This window comes from Vipera berus (genome assembly GCF_964194415.1).
Source record: "Vipera berus genome assembly, chromosome: Z".
NCBI lineage: Eukaryota > Metazoa > Chordata > Lepidosauria > Squamata > Viperidae > Vipera > Vipera berus.
Window position 1 is genome coordinate 128,009,363 of NC_138205.1, and position 16,073 is coordinate 128,025,435.

General features: G+C 42.5%; 1 protein-coding gene across 3 annotated transcripts in view; it reads right to left on the minus strand.

Moving 5' to 3' along the window:
* PLCD1 (phospholipase C delta 1) overlaps positions 1–16,073 on the minus strand; it is an 80,333-nt gene that overhangs the window by 32,364 nt on the left and 31,896 nt on the right. For all 3 annotated transcript variants that reach the window (XR_014028656.1, XM_081345612.1, XM_081345611.1), the window contains exons 2-4: positions 13,209–13,373; positions 3,741–3,969; positions 404–533 (exon numbers count right to left, since the gene is read on the minus strand). Coding sequence is in view for 2 of the 3 variants with exons in the window: in XM_081345612.1 (XP_081201738.1) it covers positions 404–533; positions 3,741–3,969; positions 13,209–13,373 (524 nt within the window). In the remaining variant the exon portion in view is untranslated. The remainder of the gene's footprint in view (positions 1–403; positions 534–3,740; positions 3,970–13,208; positions 13,374–16,073) is intronic.

The window sequence follows — 16,073 nt, forward strand, 5'->3', positions numbered from 1 at the left end:
TTCTGTTCTGTTCCGTTCCGTTCCGTTCCGTTCCGTTCCGTTCCATTCCATTCTATTCTATTTCATTCCATTTCCTATTCTATTCTATTCTATTCTATTCTATTCTATTCTATTCTATTCTATTCTATTCTATTCTATTCTATTCTATTCTATTCTATTCTATTCTATTCTATTCTATTCTATTCTATTCTATTGTGTTTTCCCAAAAATAAGACTGGATCTTATATTAATTTTTGCTCCAAAAGACATATTAGGGCTTATTTTCCAGTTAGGGCTTATTTTCAAGGAAATACAGTGCTAAATTCATCCGTCTGGCTGAGCATCTTAACTGGGGCTTATTTTGGGGGTCTAAAGAGTCTAAAGCAAAGAAACGAAAAACTAAATTAAAAATCCTTTTCCTTACCTCAAAGATCTGCCTGGCATAGCTGTCGTCCATCTGGATGTTGACTTCCTTCATGAAACTTTTGAGTTCTTTAAAACTCATCTTGTTATCTTTGTTTGTATCTGCTTTCCGCAGGCAAGCATGAATCCAGCTGTTGAAATGATTATTAAGGAGCCTACATGGGAAGGAGTTGTCATAACTACTATTTAAAATTAATTATGTAGAAGCTATTGTTCGTGATTCTGGATGGCCCTCAAATCTTTGGAACTATGGAAAAAGTTATTCCTAACAAATCCAGACATTACAAGAAAATATCAGACAGGGCAAGGCTGTTATAAATTTGGGGTGTTGCGAAGAAAGGAAAGTGTATGTATGTAAAGGTAAAAGGGAAAGGTTCCCCCGCACATGCGTGCTAGTCGTTTCCGACTCTAGGGGCCGGTGCTCATCTCCGTTTCAAAGCCGAAGAGCCAGCGCTTGTCCGAGGACGTCTCCTTGGTCATGTGGCCAGCATGACTAGATGCCAAAGGCACACGGAACGCTGTTACCTTCCCACCGGAGTGGTCCCTATTTTTCTACTTGCATTTTTACGTGCTTTCGAACTGCTAGGTGGGCAGAAGCTGGGACGAGTAACAGGCGCTCACTCTGCTACGCGGCACTCGGGATGTATGTGTAAAGAAAGGATTCAGTTTAAAAACAATTTTCTCAATGAGACACTGTCTTAGTTCAGACTATTCCAGTTGTCCATCTGAAGCCACCACCTATGCCTGCTGAGGAATTCTGGGAGTTGAAGTCCATGCCAATTTAAGTTGCCAAGGTCGGGAAACCCTGACCTGAGTGAAAACTAGAAGTGGGGCTCATCAATCCCAATGATGTAACCACTTCTGGGGACAAAGCTGTTCTTAGCAAACTTCACACAAATTAGGGTGTTTAATGGGTCTCCTTCTTAGATATCCAATGATGTGAAGCATTCCTTTGACGATTTGTAAAACCCTAACATAAACCTCTGAAATGGGTATCACAGAATGTCTGTATAATAATATATTTCAGATTTTGTCTACACATAGTCCTCAACTTACAACAGTTTGTTTAGTGACCGTCTGAAGTTACAATGGCAGTGAAAAAATGACTTATGACTGTTTTTCACATTTATGACCATTGCAGCATCACCATGGTCACGTGATCAAAATTCAGGCGCTTGGCAACTGACTCGTATTTATGACGGTTGCCGTGTCCCGGGGTCATGAGATCCCCTTTTGAGACCGTCTTACAAAGTCAATGGGGAAGCCAGATTCACTTAATAATCGTGTTGCCAACTGAACAACTGCAGTGATTCACTTAACAACTGTCGCAGGAAAGGTCGTAAAATGGGGCAAACTTCACCTAACAAATGTCTTGTTGTTGAGCCAGTGGCGTAGCGTGGGGGGTGCAGGGGCGGCCGGCCGCACCGGGTGCAACATCTGGGGGGGCGCGACCGGCGGGCTAGGGCAAGGCTGCTCGCGAGCGAGGGGTATCTGTGCCTGCGCCCACACAGAAACGCTTCTCTCTCCGGGTGGGGGAAGGCTCGGCGGCTCCCTGGGTCTATATACGCCTCTGTATGCGCACGCCGCCGCGCGCTCCCGCGAACGAGAAAGAAAGAACGGCAGCGGCGGCGTCTGCGAGCCTCGCCAGGGGCGGCGTTCCTCGGTGTGGGCGTGCCTGCGTCTTTGGGTGTGAGGCTTTCGGAGTGGCTGCCTTTGGCTCCTGGTACTTGCAGCCGGTGTAAAAGAACAAGTCTGTGAAAGCGGGCGAGAATTTCAGGGGGGTGGGGGGGGGACGGGAGATCGCGGGAGGCTCGATTCTTCTTACGCCAGGGGGGTGCCAGGCGTGCGGTGCAAGAGCGAGGGGGCGCAAATTACTTGCCTTGCCCCGGGTGCTGACAACCCACGCTACGCCACTGTGTTGAGCAACAAACATTTTAGGCTCAATTGTTGTCATAAGTTGAGGACTATCTGTGTTATCGATGGGATCAGCTTTTCCCAACCTAATGCAGTCTAAATAATTTCAAATTCCTTTGTTTCATCAAAGTGTGTTAAACAACTTTCTTGTGTTCCACTGGCTCCTCCGCCTTACCCTAAACAAACACACAAAGCTAAATTTAATCCCAGAAATTATTACCTTAGAAAAAACTTTGGCCGGGGAGATAAATACAGTCATAGTAACTTTGGTCAAGGGTCAGTTTTGGAAATTATGGGCTTCAAAAGACTTGAATGAGACTGAATTGCAAAGTGGCAACTTTGGCCAAAGAGAAGGTAAATTTAGACCCACTTTAACTGGAACACTGGCAAGTCTTGCTGGCAAGCCCTGGGAAGGCATTACAGGGTATTTCCCCCCCCCCCTGCAAAAAATGGGCTTAATTAGAAGCTTTTACATCTGCCACTTGGTCAAAAAAGGTTTTGCCTACGCATAGTCCTAGATTTACAACCGTAAATCCAAAATTCCTGTTGCTAAATGAGACCGCTGTTAAGTGAGTTTTGCCCCATTTTACAACTTTTCTTGCCACCATTGTTAAGTGAATCACTGCAGTTGTTCGGTTAGAAACATGGTTTAGATTTTTTAGATTTTATTAGATTTATCTACCGCCCTTTTCCCGTAGGACTCAGGGCAGTTTACAAGGTGTTTAAAACATCAATACAAAAATTAAAAAACAATTAAAAACGATTAAATTCAGTCCCTGAAGTAGAAATATAAAAACCTCAATTAAAACTCTCAGCCTGGGCCGGAAAGCTCGAAGAGCCAGGTCTTCAGGTCCCGGCGAAATGAGCGAAGGTCGGGGGCGGTCCTCAGCTCCACGGGCAGCTGGTTCCAGAGGGCCGGTGCACCCACCGAGAAGGCCCTCCCCCTGGGTGTTATCTGCCGGCAGTCTTTTACCGGTGGCACCCTGAGAAGGCCCTCCCTGTGGGAGCGCACTGGACGAAGGGAACTTGAAGCCGGCAGCAGGTGTTCCCTCAGATAAACATGGTTATTAAGTAAATAATGGCCCGTGCCGAGAATTCTGGGAATCGAAGTCCATTCATCTGGAAGCTGAAAAAAGCTGATAAAAAGCAGTGTTTTTCAAAGTGGCAACTTTAAGAGTTGTGGACTTCCACTACCAGAATTCTTTGCAAGGACCATTCAGGCCAGGGAATTCTGGGAATTGAAGTCCACCTATCTTGCCAAGATTGAAAAAGACTGATCTCCTGGGGCTATAGAGAATTTAGCTACAGAAAGACAGTCCAATATTCTTTCGAGGAAAGTTAGCATGAAGTATAAAATACAATAAATCTGATCCCTCCCTTGGAAATTCTTCTCAAATGTACAGACTTTTTTAAAAAAAGGATACTGTTGTAATTTTTGCCTCTGGCTCATTGAATTGCTTTTTGCAATGATTTTTCCCAGGCCGGAGACCCAGTGATTTGCATCCCTTTCAGAGCCAGCAATGAGATCCAAGTTTTTCTTTTGATCTTTGAAGATGATTGAGAAGCAACGAACTTCAGGGACATCCTTAGCATATTTTTCCATTCCTTCGGTCTTATGACCTGACCTGACATCCAGGATTTCTTCAATGGAGACTGTAGGAGCAAACCCAAAATTTGTCATCAGACACACTGAGCAATTAACCTGGTTATTGTTAGATGGTTAGATTTCTCTGCAGCAACCATATAGCATCATAGGGTTGAGAGGGACCTTTTCTCTGTCTGTCTGTCTGTCTCTGTCTGTCTGTCTGTCTGTCTGTCCGTCCATTCGTCCACCCACCTATCCATCCAATGGACGGAAACTAACCAAGAAGAGAAGCTATTTGTAACTAAGAATAATTTTTTTTGATGGTGAGAACAATTAGTGGAACAGCATGTCTGAAGTTGTGATGCTCCAACACTGGAGGTTTTTAAGAAGAGATTGGACATGAAATGGTATAGGGTTTCCTGCCTGAGAAGGGCGTTGGACTAGAAGACCCCCAAGGTCCCTTCCAATCCTGTTATTCTATCTGTCTGTCTGTCTGTCTGTCTATCCATCCATCCATCCATCTACTACAGTATCTATCTATCTACAGCAGACATGTCAAACACAAGGCCCGGGGGCCGGATCCGGCCCACGAAGTGGTTTCATGTGGCCCGTGAAGCCATCCTGGAAACAGGGAGGGAACAGCCCCCTCTGCCTTGGCCCTGGCCCAGAGACCTTCCTCCTTCTGCCAGAGACCCTCAGATCTGTCCCACTCCTGCCCAGGCCCTCATAGGCACCCTTGATGCGAACGATGTAGAGCTGGCCACGCCCACCCAGCAGGCCATACGCACTCTAGCCACGCCCGCCCAGTAGGCCACGCCCACCCAGGCCACACCCACCCGGCCCCCTGAGGGCAACCGCAATGCTGATGCGACCCTCAATTAACTTGAGTTTGACACCTCTGGTCTACAGTATCTATCTGCCTGCCTGTCTGTCTGTCTGTCTATATCTATTATCTCTCTCTCTCTATATATATATATATTATATCTATATCTCTGTGTCCGTCTATCTGTCTACCTACCTACCTACCTATCTATAGTTCTCAACTTAAAACAGTTCATTTCATGAACGTTTGAAGTTACAACAACACTGAAAATAGAGACTTATGACTGTTTGTCACAATTATGACATCTGCAACACCAACATGGTCACACGATCAAAATTCAGATGCTTGGCAACTGACTGGTATTTATGACGACTGCAATGTCCCAGAGTCATGTGATCAATTTTTACATCCTTCTGACCAGAAAGGTCAATGGGGAAGCCAGATTCACTTAACAACCAGGTTACTGACATAACAACTGCAGTGCTTCACTTAGCAACAGTGGCAAGAAATATTGCAAAATGGGGATAAAATTCACAACAAACTCTCATTTGACATAAATTTTCGGTGGCCAATAAATTTAATAAACGAACGATAGGGACCTTGGAAAAAAGCTAACGTTCTGATGCCTTTGATGTAAATTGCAAAACGTTCATGAACTTTCATAAGTCCTTGACTTACGATCACAACTGGGATTAGAAATTCCATTGCTAAGCACGGTAGTTGTTAAGTGATCATGCCTGATTTTACGACCTTTTTGGTTATTAGGCGAATCTTCGTAGTTGTTAAGTGAATTATGTGGTTGTTAAGTGAGTCCAGATTTCCCCATTGACTTCTGTCATTGGAAACCAACTGGGAAGATCACAAATGCTGATCACATGACCACAGGATGCTGCAACCATTGTGAATGCATGCTGGTTGCCAAGCGCCTGAATTTTGACCATGTCACCATGAGAATGCTGGAATGGTCATAAGTACGAGGACTGATTCTAAGTCATATTTTTTATGTTTTACCTTTGAAAACTTCCACAAATGAATCATTGTAAGTTAAGGTCTACCTGTAATATGAGAAAACAAGGGTTACAAAATTGATTTTTGCAAAACTCCAGATAACCAGCAGAGGGCAGCAAACTTTTAAGATTTTCAGGATTTCTTTCCTGCCCTCTAGTGGTCAAGTGGAACTTTGCAACCTAAATCAAACAGCCTTAGAGAGAAAAAACATTATCTGGAATTATTTGTTTCCAAATCTCCTTAACTTTGGCAGTCACTTTGAACTAATGGCAAACAATTGTGCACATTAATAACTCTACAAAATACTTGAAAAACCAGACTAGGATGGGCTCAAGGGTGCCTTGCATCTGGTATATGCAGGAAATGTGTAAGATTTTTCTTGTTATTTCAAAGTTACACCCTTATTTGCTTTGTTCTTGGGTCCTTTTTAAGTTTGTTTTCCTTGAAGGCTGATCACTAATAAATGAGGAAGCTGGGATGAACGGGAAAAGTCAAGTCAGATTTACATGACTGGATTTTAAAAATACAGAGAAAAAACATGGGAAGGCTTGAATTTTTTTTTCAATATTCTCAAAACATTCAGAAAATGCCAGGTGAGAGAACATGGAATGCATTTTCATGACCTTAAATATATTTTTAAGTCTCTAACTGGAGAATACAGATAGTCCTCGACGTACGACCACAATTAAGCCCAAAATTTCTGTTGCTAAGTGTGACATTTGTTAAGTGAGTTTTGCCCCATTTTACGACCTTTCCTACCACAGTTCTTAAGCGAGTCACTGCACGTTAAGTTAATAACAAGGTTGTTAAGTGAATCTGGATTCCCTATTGATTTTGTTTGTTAGAAGGGCAAAAGGGTTTCCCGTGACATGCAACCGTCATAAATATGAGTCAGTTGCCAAATTTTGATCACAAAGAGATGCTGTAAGTGTGAGAAACAGTCATATTATGACAAGAGCTAGTGCTTGTCTGAGGACGTCTCCGTGGTCATGTGGCCAGCATGACTAGACGCCAAAGGCACACGGAACACTGTTACCTTCCCACCGTAGTGGTCCCTATTTTTCTACTTGCATTTTTACGTGCTTTCGAACTGCTAGGTGGGCAGAAGCTGGGACGCGTAACAGGCGCTCACTCTGCTACACGGCACTCGGGATTCGACCCACCAAACTGCCGATCTTCTGATCGACAAGCTCAGCGTCCTAACCCACTGAGCCACCGCGTCCCTACGTATTCAGTTATACCTCCACTTTAAAAAATGAACTGAGAAAAACAGAGTTGGAAGGGACCTTGGAGGTCTTCTAGTCCAACCCGCTGCTGAAGAGGAAGTCCTACGCTATTTCAGAGAAATGGCTGCCCACTCTCTTCTTAAAAAATGTCCAGTGTTGAGAGAACGCACAACTTCTGGAGACAAGCGTTTCCACTGATTATTTGTTCTGTTAGGAAATTTTTCCTTAGTCTTAGGTTCAGTCTCTCCTTGATTAGTTTGAAAAGAAAAAGGACACTCTTTTGAGGACTGTGAATGTTCACATTTTTGACATGGATGGTTTGAGAGAGGAGTGAAGGAATACATTTATGGCAAAGGGAAAAATAGACAACCCCATTTTTTTTATGCTTGCACCAGTTCCCAGGAAGGCCGAGACCACTTCACAAGTTCACCAGGACTTCTCACTTAGTGACAAACCTAAGAGAAGGATTTAGGAGCAAGGACCCTTAATGACTCTTTGCCTACTCACCCAGCTTATTCAGATTAGGTGAGAAATCAAACCACACTGGGGGACATTTATGCCCACCCCCACCCCCAACCAAGTTGCTCAGTCTGAAGAAGCTACTTAGATAAGCAGAGAAATGTCTCAAACCAAAAAAGACAAGACCAATTGCCCTGACCCAAATTTCAAACAACTCTACCTGGATCCCTCAGAATATTCATAAAAAACCCCCCAAAGAATATTGTTTTTAGGGCTAACTCAAAACAGCGTGCTAGACAATGTCGGCTTGCGACCCCCAGGGGGAGGGCCTTCTCTGTAGGAGCGCCAGCCCTATGGAACCAGCTCCCCCCTGAGCTTCGGATGGCCCCAGATCTCCAGTCCTTTCGCCGCGGCCTCAAAACACTCCTTTTCCACCTGGCTGACCTAGACTGACAGGGATTTTAATTATGTTTACAACTCTAACTCTATTCTTTAATTTATTTTAATTTATTTCAAATTTTTATTTTTAATTTACTGTACAGAGACCTTTAAGTTCTGTTGTTGTTAGCCGCCCTGAGTCCCTCAGGAGATAGGGCGGGATATAAATCCCATTAATAAATAAATAAATAAATAAATAAATAAATATTTGGGTGCTGCAGAATTCTGGAGATGGAAAAAGAAGTAAAGGAAAGCAAAACAATAATAACCAAAAGTTCAGAATTCTTCCAGTTCTGCCATTAGGAGACCGTTTGTATATAGACAGAAGCAGACTCACAGGTACGACCGCCGATTTTTCAACAACCATTGGCAGCAAATACAATTGTTGTCCTCAACTTACAACTGCAACTGTGGTCAGAATTTCTGCTTTTAAGTAAGACGCTTGTTAAACCGAGTCATGCCCAATTTTTTTTTGCCATGGTTGTTAAGCGAATCACTAGAGTTGTTAAGTGGAACATGTGGTCATGAAGCCAATTTAGCTTTCCCCCCATTGACTTTGTTTTTGGAAGCCAGCTGGCAATGTGGCAATCGTTGTAAACATGTGCCAGTTGCCAAGCACGTGAACTTTCATCACATAACCGTGGAGACGCAATTGTGTAACAACTGACATTAAATCACTTTTGTCAGTGCCATTGTCACTTCGAGTAGCTGCTAAACAAAGGGTTATCAATTGAGAACTACCTGGAATTTCTCAGTTATCAAATTTATGGTATACATTTTCAGATCGGAGCACTATACGTAAGGGAGTCGCTATTTATCTATCTATCTATCTATCTATCTATCTATCTATCTATCTATCTATCTATCCTACCCATTATCCTGTCTGTCTCTCTCCATCTATCTATCTATCTATCTATCTATCTATCTATCTATCTATCTATCTATCTATCTATCTATCTATCTCCATCTCTCTATATCTATATCTATATCTATATCTATATCTATACCTATATCTATATCTATATCTATATCTGTATCTCTCTCTCTCTCTCTCTCTATATATATATATATATATATATATATATATATATATATATATATACACACACACACACACACACACACACACATACATACATACACATATACATATATATAGCTGTAGCTATCTAGCTATCTATCTCTAGCTATCCATCCATCTATCTTTATCTCTATCTCTATCTCTATCTCTAATTCTATCTATCTATCTTTCTATCCTACCCATTATCCTGTCTGTCTCTCTCCATCTATCATCTATCTATCTATCTATCTATCTATCTATCTATCTATCTATCTATCTATCTATCTATCTCCATCTCTCTATATCTATATCTATATCTATATCTATCTCTGTATCTCTCTCTCTCTCTCTCTCTCTCTCTCTCTCTCTATATATATATATATATATATATATATATATACACACACACACACACACACACACACATATACATACACATATAAATATATATAGCTGTAGCTATCTATCTATCTCTAGCTATCCATCCATCTATCTTTATCTCTATCTCTATCTCTATCTCTAATTCTATCTATCTATCTTTTTATCTATCTATCTATCTATTTATCTGTCTATATTTTTCTCAACTTAACTGTGTCTACAAATTGTATTTGACAGGGCAATCCATTTTTGATCAATCACTGCTCAATTATGCAGCACCCACCAAATGGTTGAATGCCAATAATTAAATACATTGTGCAAATTTAAATAATATTATTTTTACATCCCTTCAAGGCTTACTTGGATCTACCGCATTTGACTCTCTCCACCCATTCGCAAGGGCTGGCAGCCACTCAAACCGCAATACAGTTTGTTGCATGAACTATTAGATTTCTGGCACAAAGCAGAGCCTGGCTGAGTTAAGCTGCCTATTCATTTTCAATCACACACCGTCCTAAATAATATAGGGGGACAAATAATATTCTTTCCTTATTCTATGGAAATACTCAGTCATCCAAGTCAAGTTTGTTGCAAAGGTGCTTTTTCAGGAAGCAACTGGGCTTTCTTTGTTTTTCCTTGAAGATGTTTCACTTCTCATCCAAGAAGCTTCTTCGTTTCTGGCTGAACGGAGGAGGAAGGAAGGACTTATATTCCTTGCAGTCATCTGGTTGTTAGTACTCTTTCTGAGAGTCATTGAGGCTTCCACTTCCATTCTCCACGATTCAGTCAGAACTGAAGAAGCTTCTTGGATGAGAAGCGAAATGTCTTCAAAGAAAAACAAACTCTAGTTGCCTCTTGAAAAAGCAACTTTGGGATATCCTTTCCTTATGACAAGTTTCTCAAGCGCAGGTTTGAGAACAGGCAAGGGAAGGAGATAAATAACAAAAAAAAAAGTTTTCCTTTGTTATGAAAGGAGTCAGCATATAGGCAGAATAAAGGACACTACTTATATTAAAAGCCACTAGTAACAGAAAAAGATTGTAAATTTGTCACCTTTTCTATTGATACTAAGAATCTTCTTAGAAAATCAGAATGTATCGGTACAGGTAGTCCTCAACTTACGACCATTCATTTAGTGATCAAACTTGCAGCAATGAAAAAGTGACTTATGACAATTTTTCACACTTAATTGCACTATCTCTGCAGTTACATAATCAAAATTCAGATGCTTGGCAGCTGGCTTGTACTTATGATAGTTGCAGTGTCCCGGGGTCATGCCGTAACCATAGGTGACTCTCTTATAAGCCTGGGGAAGCCGGATTCACTTAACAACGGTGTTACTGGCTTAACAACTGCAGTTATTCATTTAACAACCGTGGTAAGCAAGGTCACAAAAGGGAACAAAATTCAACAAATGTTTTGCTTAGCAACAGAAATTTTGTCTCAGTTGCGATCGTTAAGTCGAGGGCTACCTATCCTAGGTCAGCTCATGGTAAGGTTTAATTTTTTTTAATTTTTTAATTTTAATTCCATTTATATCCCGCCCTTCTCCGAAGACTCAGGGCGGCTTACAAGCTTAGCAGTAGCCTTCATTCTATGTATATGCCTGCTTATTAGGGCTTTCACACACACCCCAAGCGGCATTATTACAAAGTCAGCTTAATTGCCCCCCAACAATCTGGGTCCTCATTTTACCTACCTCGGAAGGATGGAAGGCTGAGTCAACCTTGAGCCTGGTGGGATGCGAACCTGCACTAATGGCAGGCAGCTGGTGTTACTTAAGGAGGCATTAGCCCACTGCTCCACCAAGGCTCCACCAAGGTTACATAAGTATTGTTCAATCTTAAATTTTTATAGTGAAGGTTGTCCTATAATTCATAATATTTTTTGAAACATTGTGCACATCTTCAGAGGGGATGTAACTTTTGATTTTGTAGGCTTTTGGGCTCTTCTGTGTTCCTGTGATGAACTGGGACACTACACATCCTCTTCACAACCTGTTTTCCTTGTTGCCTTCCGGGAGGAGGCGGCTTCGTGGTATCCGAAGCAGAACATCCAGATTCAGCCACAGTTTCGTTCCATACAGTATAAAACTTGTGAACTCTTAAGCTTCCTCCTCCCATTATATATTCAAGATGGACAGTGTTTAATATTCATATGTTATGTATATGTAGGAGTGTAGGTCTATAGATATGTTGTATATAGTATGTATATGTTGTATATAGTATGTTTAGGTGTGTGTCATGTATGTGTTCACTTTGAGAGCGGGCAACTAAATTTCATTTTTGATGTGTGTCGTTGTGCTCACAGTAAAAAATGACAAAAAGGTTATCTTATCTTATCTTGTCTTACCTTATCTTCTTACCTCATCTCACTTTACCTCACATCATCTCACCTTATCTTATCATCTCATCTCACTTTACCTCGCCTTATCTTATCTTCTTACCTCTTCTTACCTCATCTCACCTTACCTCACCTCATCTCATCTCACCTTATCTTATCATCTCATTTTATCTACCTCGCCTTATCTTATCTTATCTTCTTACCTCTTCTTACTAAGCTTGTAAGCCGAATTAAAATAAAAAAATAAAAAAATAAATCTCATCTCACCTTATCTTATCATCTCATCTCATCTCATCTCACTTTACCTCACCTTATCCTATCTTATCTCATCTCATCTCATCTCATCTCATCATCTTATCTTTGTATGTATACAGGGTACCTTGGTACTCATTGTTAATTGGTTCCAGCAGGTGCAATGAATATTAAAAACAATGAATACCAAACAATTTTTTCCCATAAGGAATAATGTACTGAGTCACAAGGCAGCTGACATCAACAAGTTCTAGCTTGTGCGTCGCGGGCCAAACAAACAGCAACAGGACAAAATTTTCACGTCAAAACGCGTCGAGCACCAAATCTGATGAGTTTCAAAGCAGTTGAGTGGCAAGATACCACTGTATTAACTTGGATCTTAAAAATAAAGAATTTAGAAATAATAAAGTGGTAACTAGTTACTGGTTCCTGTAGTTTGCACAAATCAGAGAGTATTGCTTTGAAACTTGAAATCAATACTCCCTCCAAACTATTGTTCTAATGACAGTCTGGATGTAAACTGTGGATGGTGCAAATAAGCAGGGAAGTGGAACATAAACAACTCCACTATGTCTATGGAGATTCTGAGTCATCCTGGCCATAAAGGTAAGGTTCCCCCGCACATGCGTGCTAGTCATTTCCAACTCTAGGGGCCGGTACTCATCTCCGTTTCAAAGCCGAAGAGCCAGCGCTTGTCCGAGGACGTCTCCGTGGTCAAGTGGCCGGCATGTCTAGATGCCAAAGGCGCACGGAACGCTGTTACCTTCCCACCGTAGTGGTCCCTATTTTTCTACTTGCGTTTTCACGTGCTTTCGAACTGCTAGGTTGGCAGAAGCTGGGACGAGTAACAGGCGCTCACTCTGTTACACGGCACTCGGGATTCGACCCTCCAAACTGCCGACCTTCTGATCGACAAGCTCAGCGTCCTAACCCACTGAGCCACCGCGTCCCTTCTATCCTGGCCATAGTTGTCTCATTTTCAAAAGGCAGCTGGACTGGTTTTTTTCCTTGAAGAAGAAGTTTCACTTCCCATCCAAGAAGCTTTATCAGTTCTGACTGGAGGATGGGGAGTAGAAGGATAAGGATGGAAGATGCAGATAACCTCCCCAGGGGTCTCAACGGTTCTCAGAGAGAGCGCTAACGAAAAGGTGACTGAAAAGAAATATAACCTTGCATCGCCACCCACCACCCCAGTAGAACTGATGAAGCTTCTTGGATAAGAAGTAAAACATCTTCTTCCTTGAGGAAAAAACAGTCCAGCTGCCTTTTGAAAACTCCACTACAGATGGTTTATGGAAAGAACAACAGCCAGATACTTACAAAGCTGTGACTCTGGGGAACGAAGCATTTTCTTAGATTCCTGCCATATGGTCTTACAGTCTTCCTGGAGCTTGTAAAACCTTTCTCTCCTCCAGGAAGTGGACTTGACTTTCAAGAGATGACTTCCCCGCAGCAGGAACTTGAGGTCATGGTCGTCTTGTAAACCTGAGGAACAGCAAAGTGACAATAAGCACACTGGTCTTCCTTTCCGCCTATGAGACATGCTAACTCCTGACTTACAACCCATCTTTTAGTGACCATTCAAAGTTACAACAGCATGGGGAAAAAGCGAGTTACCAACAGCACTCGCCCTTACGACCACTGTAGCATCCCCATGGTCACGTGGTCAAAATTTAGGTGCCTGGCAACCAGCGTGCATTTTACGTGGTTGCAGCATTCCCGAGGTTACGTGGCTGTCATTTGAAATCTTCCTCTGATAAGCAAAATCAATGGAGGATTGACCGGATTCACTTAATGACCATTTGCTTAACAATAAAATTAGGTCTGGCTCGCTTAACCTGCCTCCAGAAGTTGTGAATGCTCCAACGCCGGATGTTTTTAAGAAGAGACTGGACAGCCATTTGTCTGAAATAGTATAGGGTTTCCTACCTGAAAAGGGGGTTGGATTAGATGACCTCCAAGGTCCCTTCCAGCTCTATTTTGATTGATTGAATTGTGGTTGCAAATCAAGGACCACCTCTATTAGGTTCACTATCTCTCTGAGTTTAAAGGTAATGCTTGACTTATAATTACAACTGAGGCCAAAATTTCCATTGGTAAGCAAGACAGTTGCTAAGTGAGTTTGGCTTCATTTTACAACATTTTTTGCCACAGTTGTTACACGAATCACTGCAAGTTAGTAACATGGTTGTTAAGTGAATCTGGCTTCCCCACTGACTTTGCTTGTTAGAAGGTCGCAAAAGGGGATCAGGGACACCGCAACTATCATAAACACAGGTCAGCTTGCAGGCGTCCGAATTTTGACCACGTGACCATGGGATGCTGCAACAATTGCGTGAGAAATAGTCACAAGTCACTTTTTTCAGTGCCGTTACAACTTCAAACAGTCACTAAACAAGTGGCTATAAATTAAGGATTTACTTGCATATGTACTTTTTATCTGGTCAAAAATAAAACTATGAACTTTTTTTTAAAAAAAAATAAGGTAAAGGTAAAGGTAAAAGTTCCCCCGCACGTGCATGCTAGTCGTTTCCAACTCTAGGGGCCGGTGCTCATCTCCGTTTCAAAGCCGAAGCTTTGAAGCTCCGTTTCAAAGCGCTTGTCCGAGGACGACTCCGTGGTCATGTGGCCGGCATGACTAGACGCCAAAGGCACACGGAACGCTGTTACCTTCCCACCGTAGTGGTCCCTATTTTTCTACTTGCATTTTTACGTGCTTTCGAACTGCTAGGTTGGCAGAAGCTGGGACAAGTAACAGGCGCTCACTCTGTTACGCGGCACTCGGGATTCGACCTGCCAAACTGCCGACCTTCTGATCGACAAGCTCAGCGTCCTAACCCACTGAGCCACCGCGTCCCTTAAAAATGCTTAAATCCTAAAAAATGCTTAAATCCTAAATCCTAAATGCTAAATCCTAAATGCTTAAGGCAACAGCAGCTTTATCTCAAAAATTTGCTTTCAGCTTTCCATCAGCCCCATTTACATGAGGAAAAGCTTTTATCAAATTTTAGTAACAGTTTGTTGCTGGAACTTTGCACTTTGATATGGCCCAAGGGCTAATCAATAAAGACTTATTATTATTATTACATGAGGAAAGACATTCCTGCCTTCCTGTGCTTTTTTGAAACGTTTGCAAGCAGAGGGGACACATCCGCAACCTTGGGTGGCCTTGAAAAGGGATCAGACTCGATTAGTACTTGATCGTTCGGGAAATCCTACATCAGCAAAGGTGAAAAACTGGAGAAAACTAGAGCCACCTGCAAAGTTTCACTTGATAAGTTTTTAATTCTTTCCCTGGCATGACCTCCTGAAAGATTAGGGAGTGGAACTTATTAGCATTTGAAAAGGAGAGCACAGGACCCACTGTGGTGGCGAACCTATGGCACAAGCCCCAGTCCTAGGCCTTCAGCTGGGCTTTATAAAACCTGTTCGCTTTAGGCCTCCGCCGCCGTGTGCAAAAAAGAAAAAAGGTTCAATCAATCAATTTCAAACTTCTCGCAGGAAAAAAAAGATCCTGCAAAGTTGGAATTGATTGATTGAACTTTTTAGTCCCACCCAGCCTGCCATTACCACTGCAGCCACGCCCACCCAATGGGCCACACCCACCCAATGGGCCATGCCCAGCCAATTGGCCACACCCACTCAATGGGCCACCCTCACCCGGCACCTGATGATATATATAAGTGGGTTTTGGGTTGCAGTTTGGGCACTCAAGTCTCTAAATGGTTTGCCATCAATACCATAGGACAGTGATGGCAAACCTTTTAGAGGCCGAGTGCCCAAACTGCAACCCAAAACCCAGTTATGTATCATCAGGTGCCGAGTGGGTGTGGCCAGTTGGGTGGATGTGGCCATTTGTGTGGGCGTGGCTGCAGCGGTAACGGCAGACTCGGTGGGACTAAAAAGTTCAATCAATCAATTCCAACTTTGCGAGAACTTTTTTCTCCCGTGAGAAGTTGAAATTAATTGATTGATTGAACCTTTTTTTTTTGCACATGGTGGCGGAGGCCTAAAGCAAACAGGTTTTATAAAGCCCAGCTGAAGGCCTAGGACTGGGGCGACGGCGCGTGTGCACACAGAGAGGGCCTGGTGTGCCATCTGTGGCACCCGTGCAATCTGTGGCACTCGTGCCATAGGTTCGCCACCACGGCCATAGGACAATCCCTGTGGCTACAGATTAGAGAG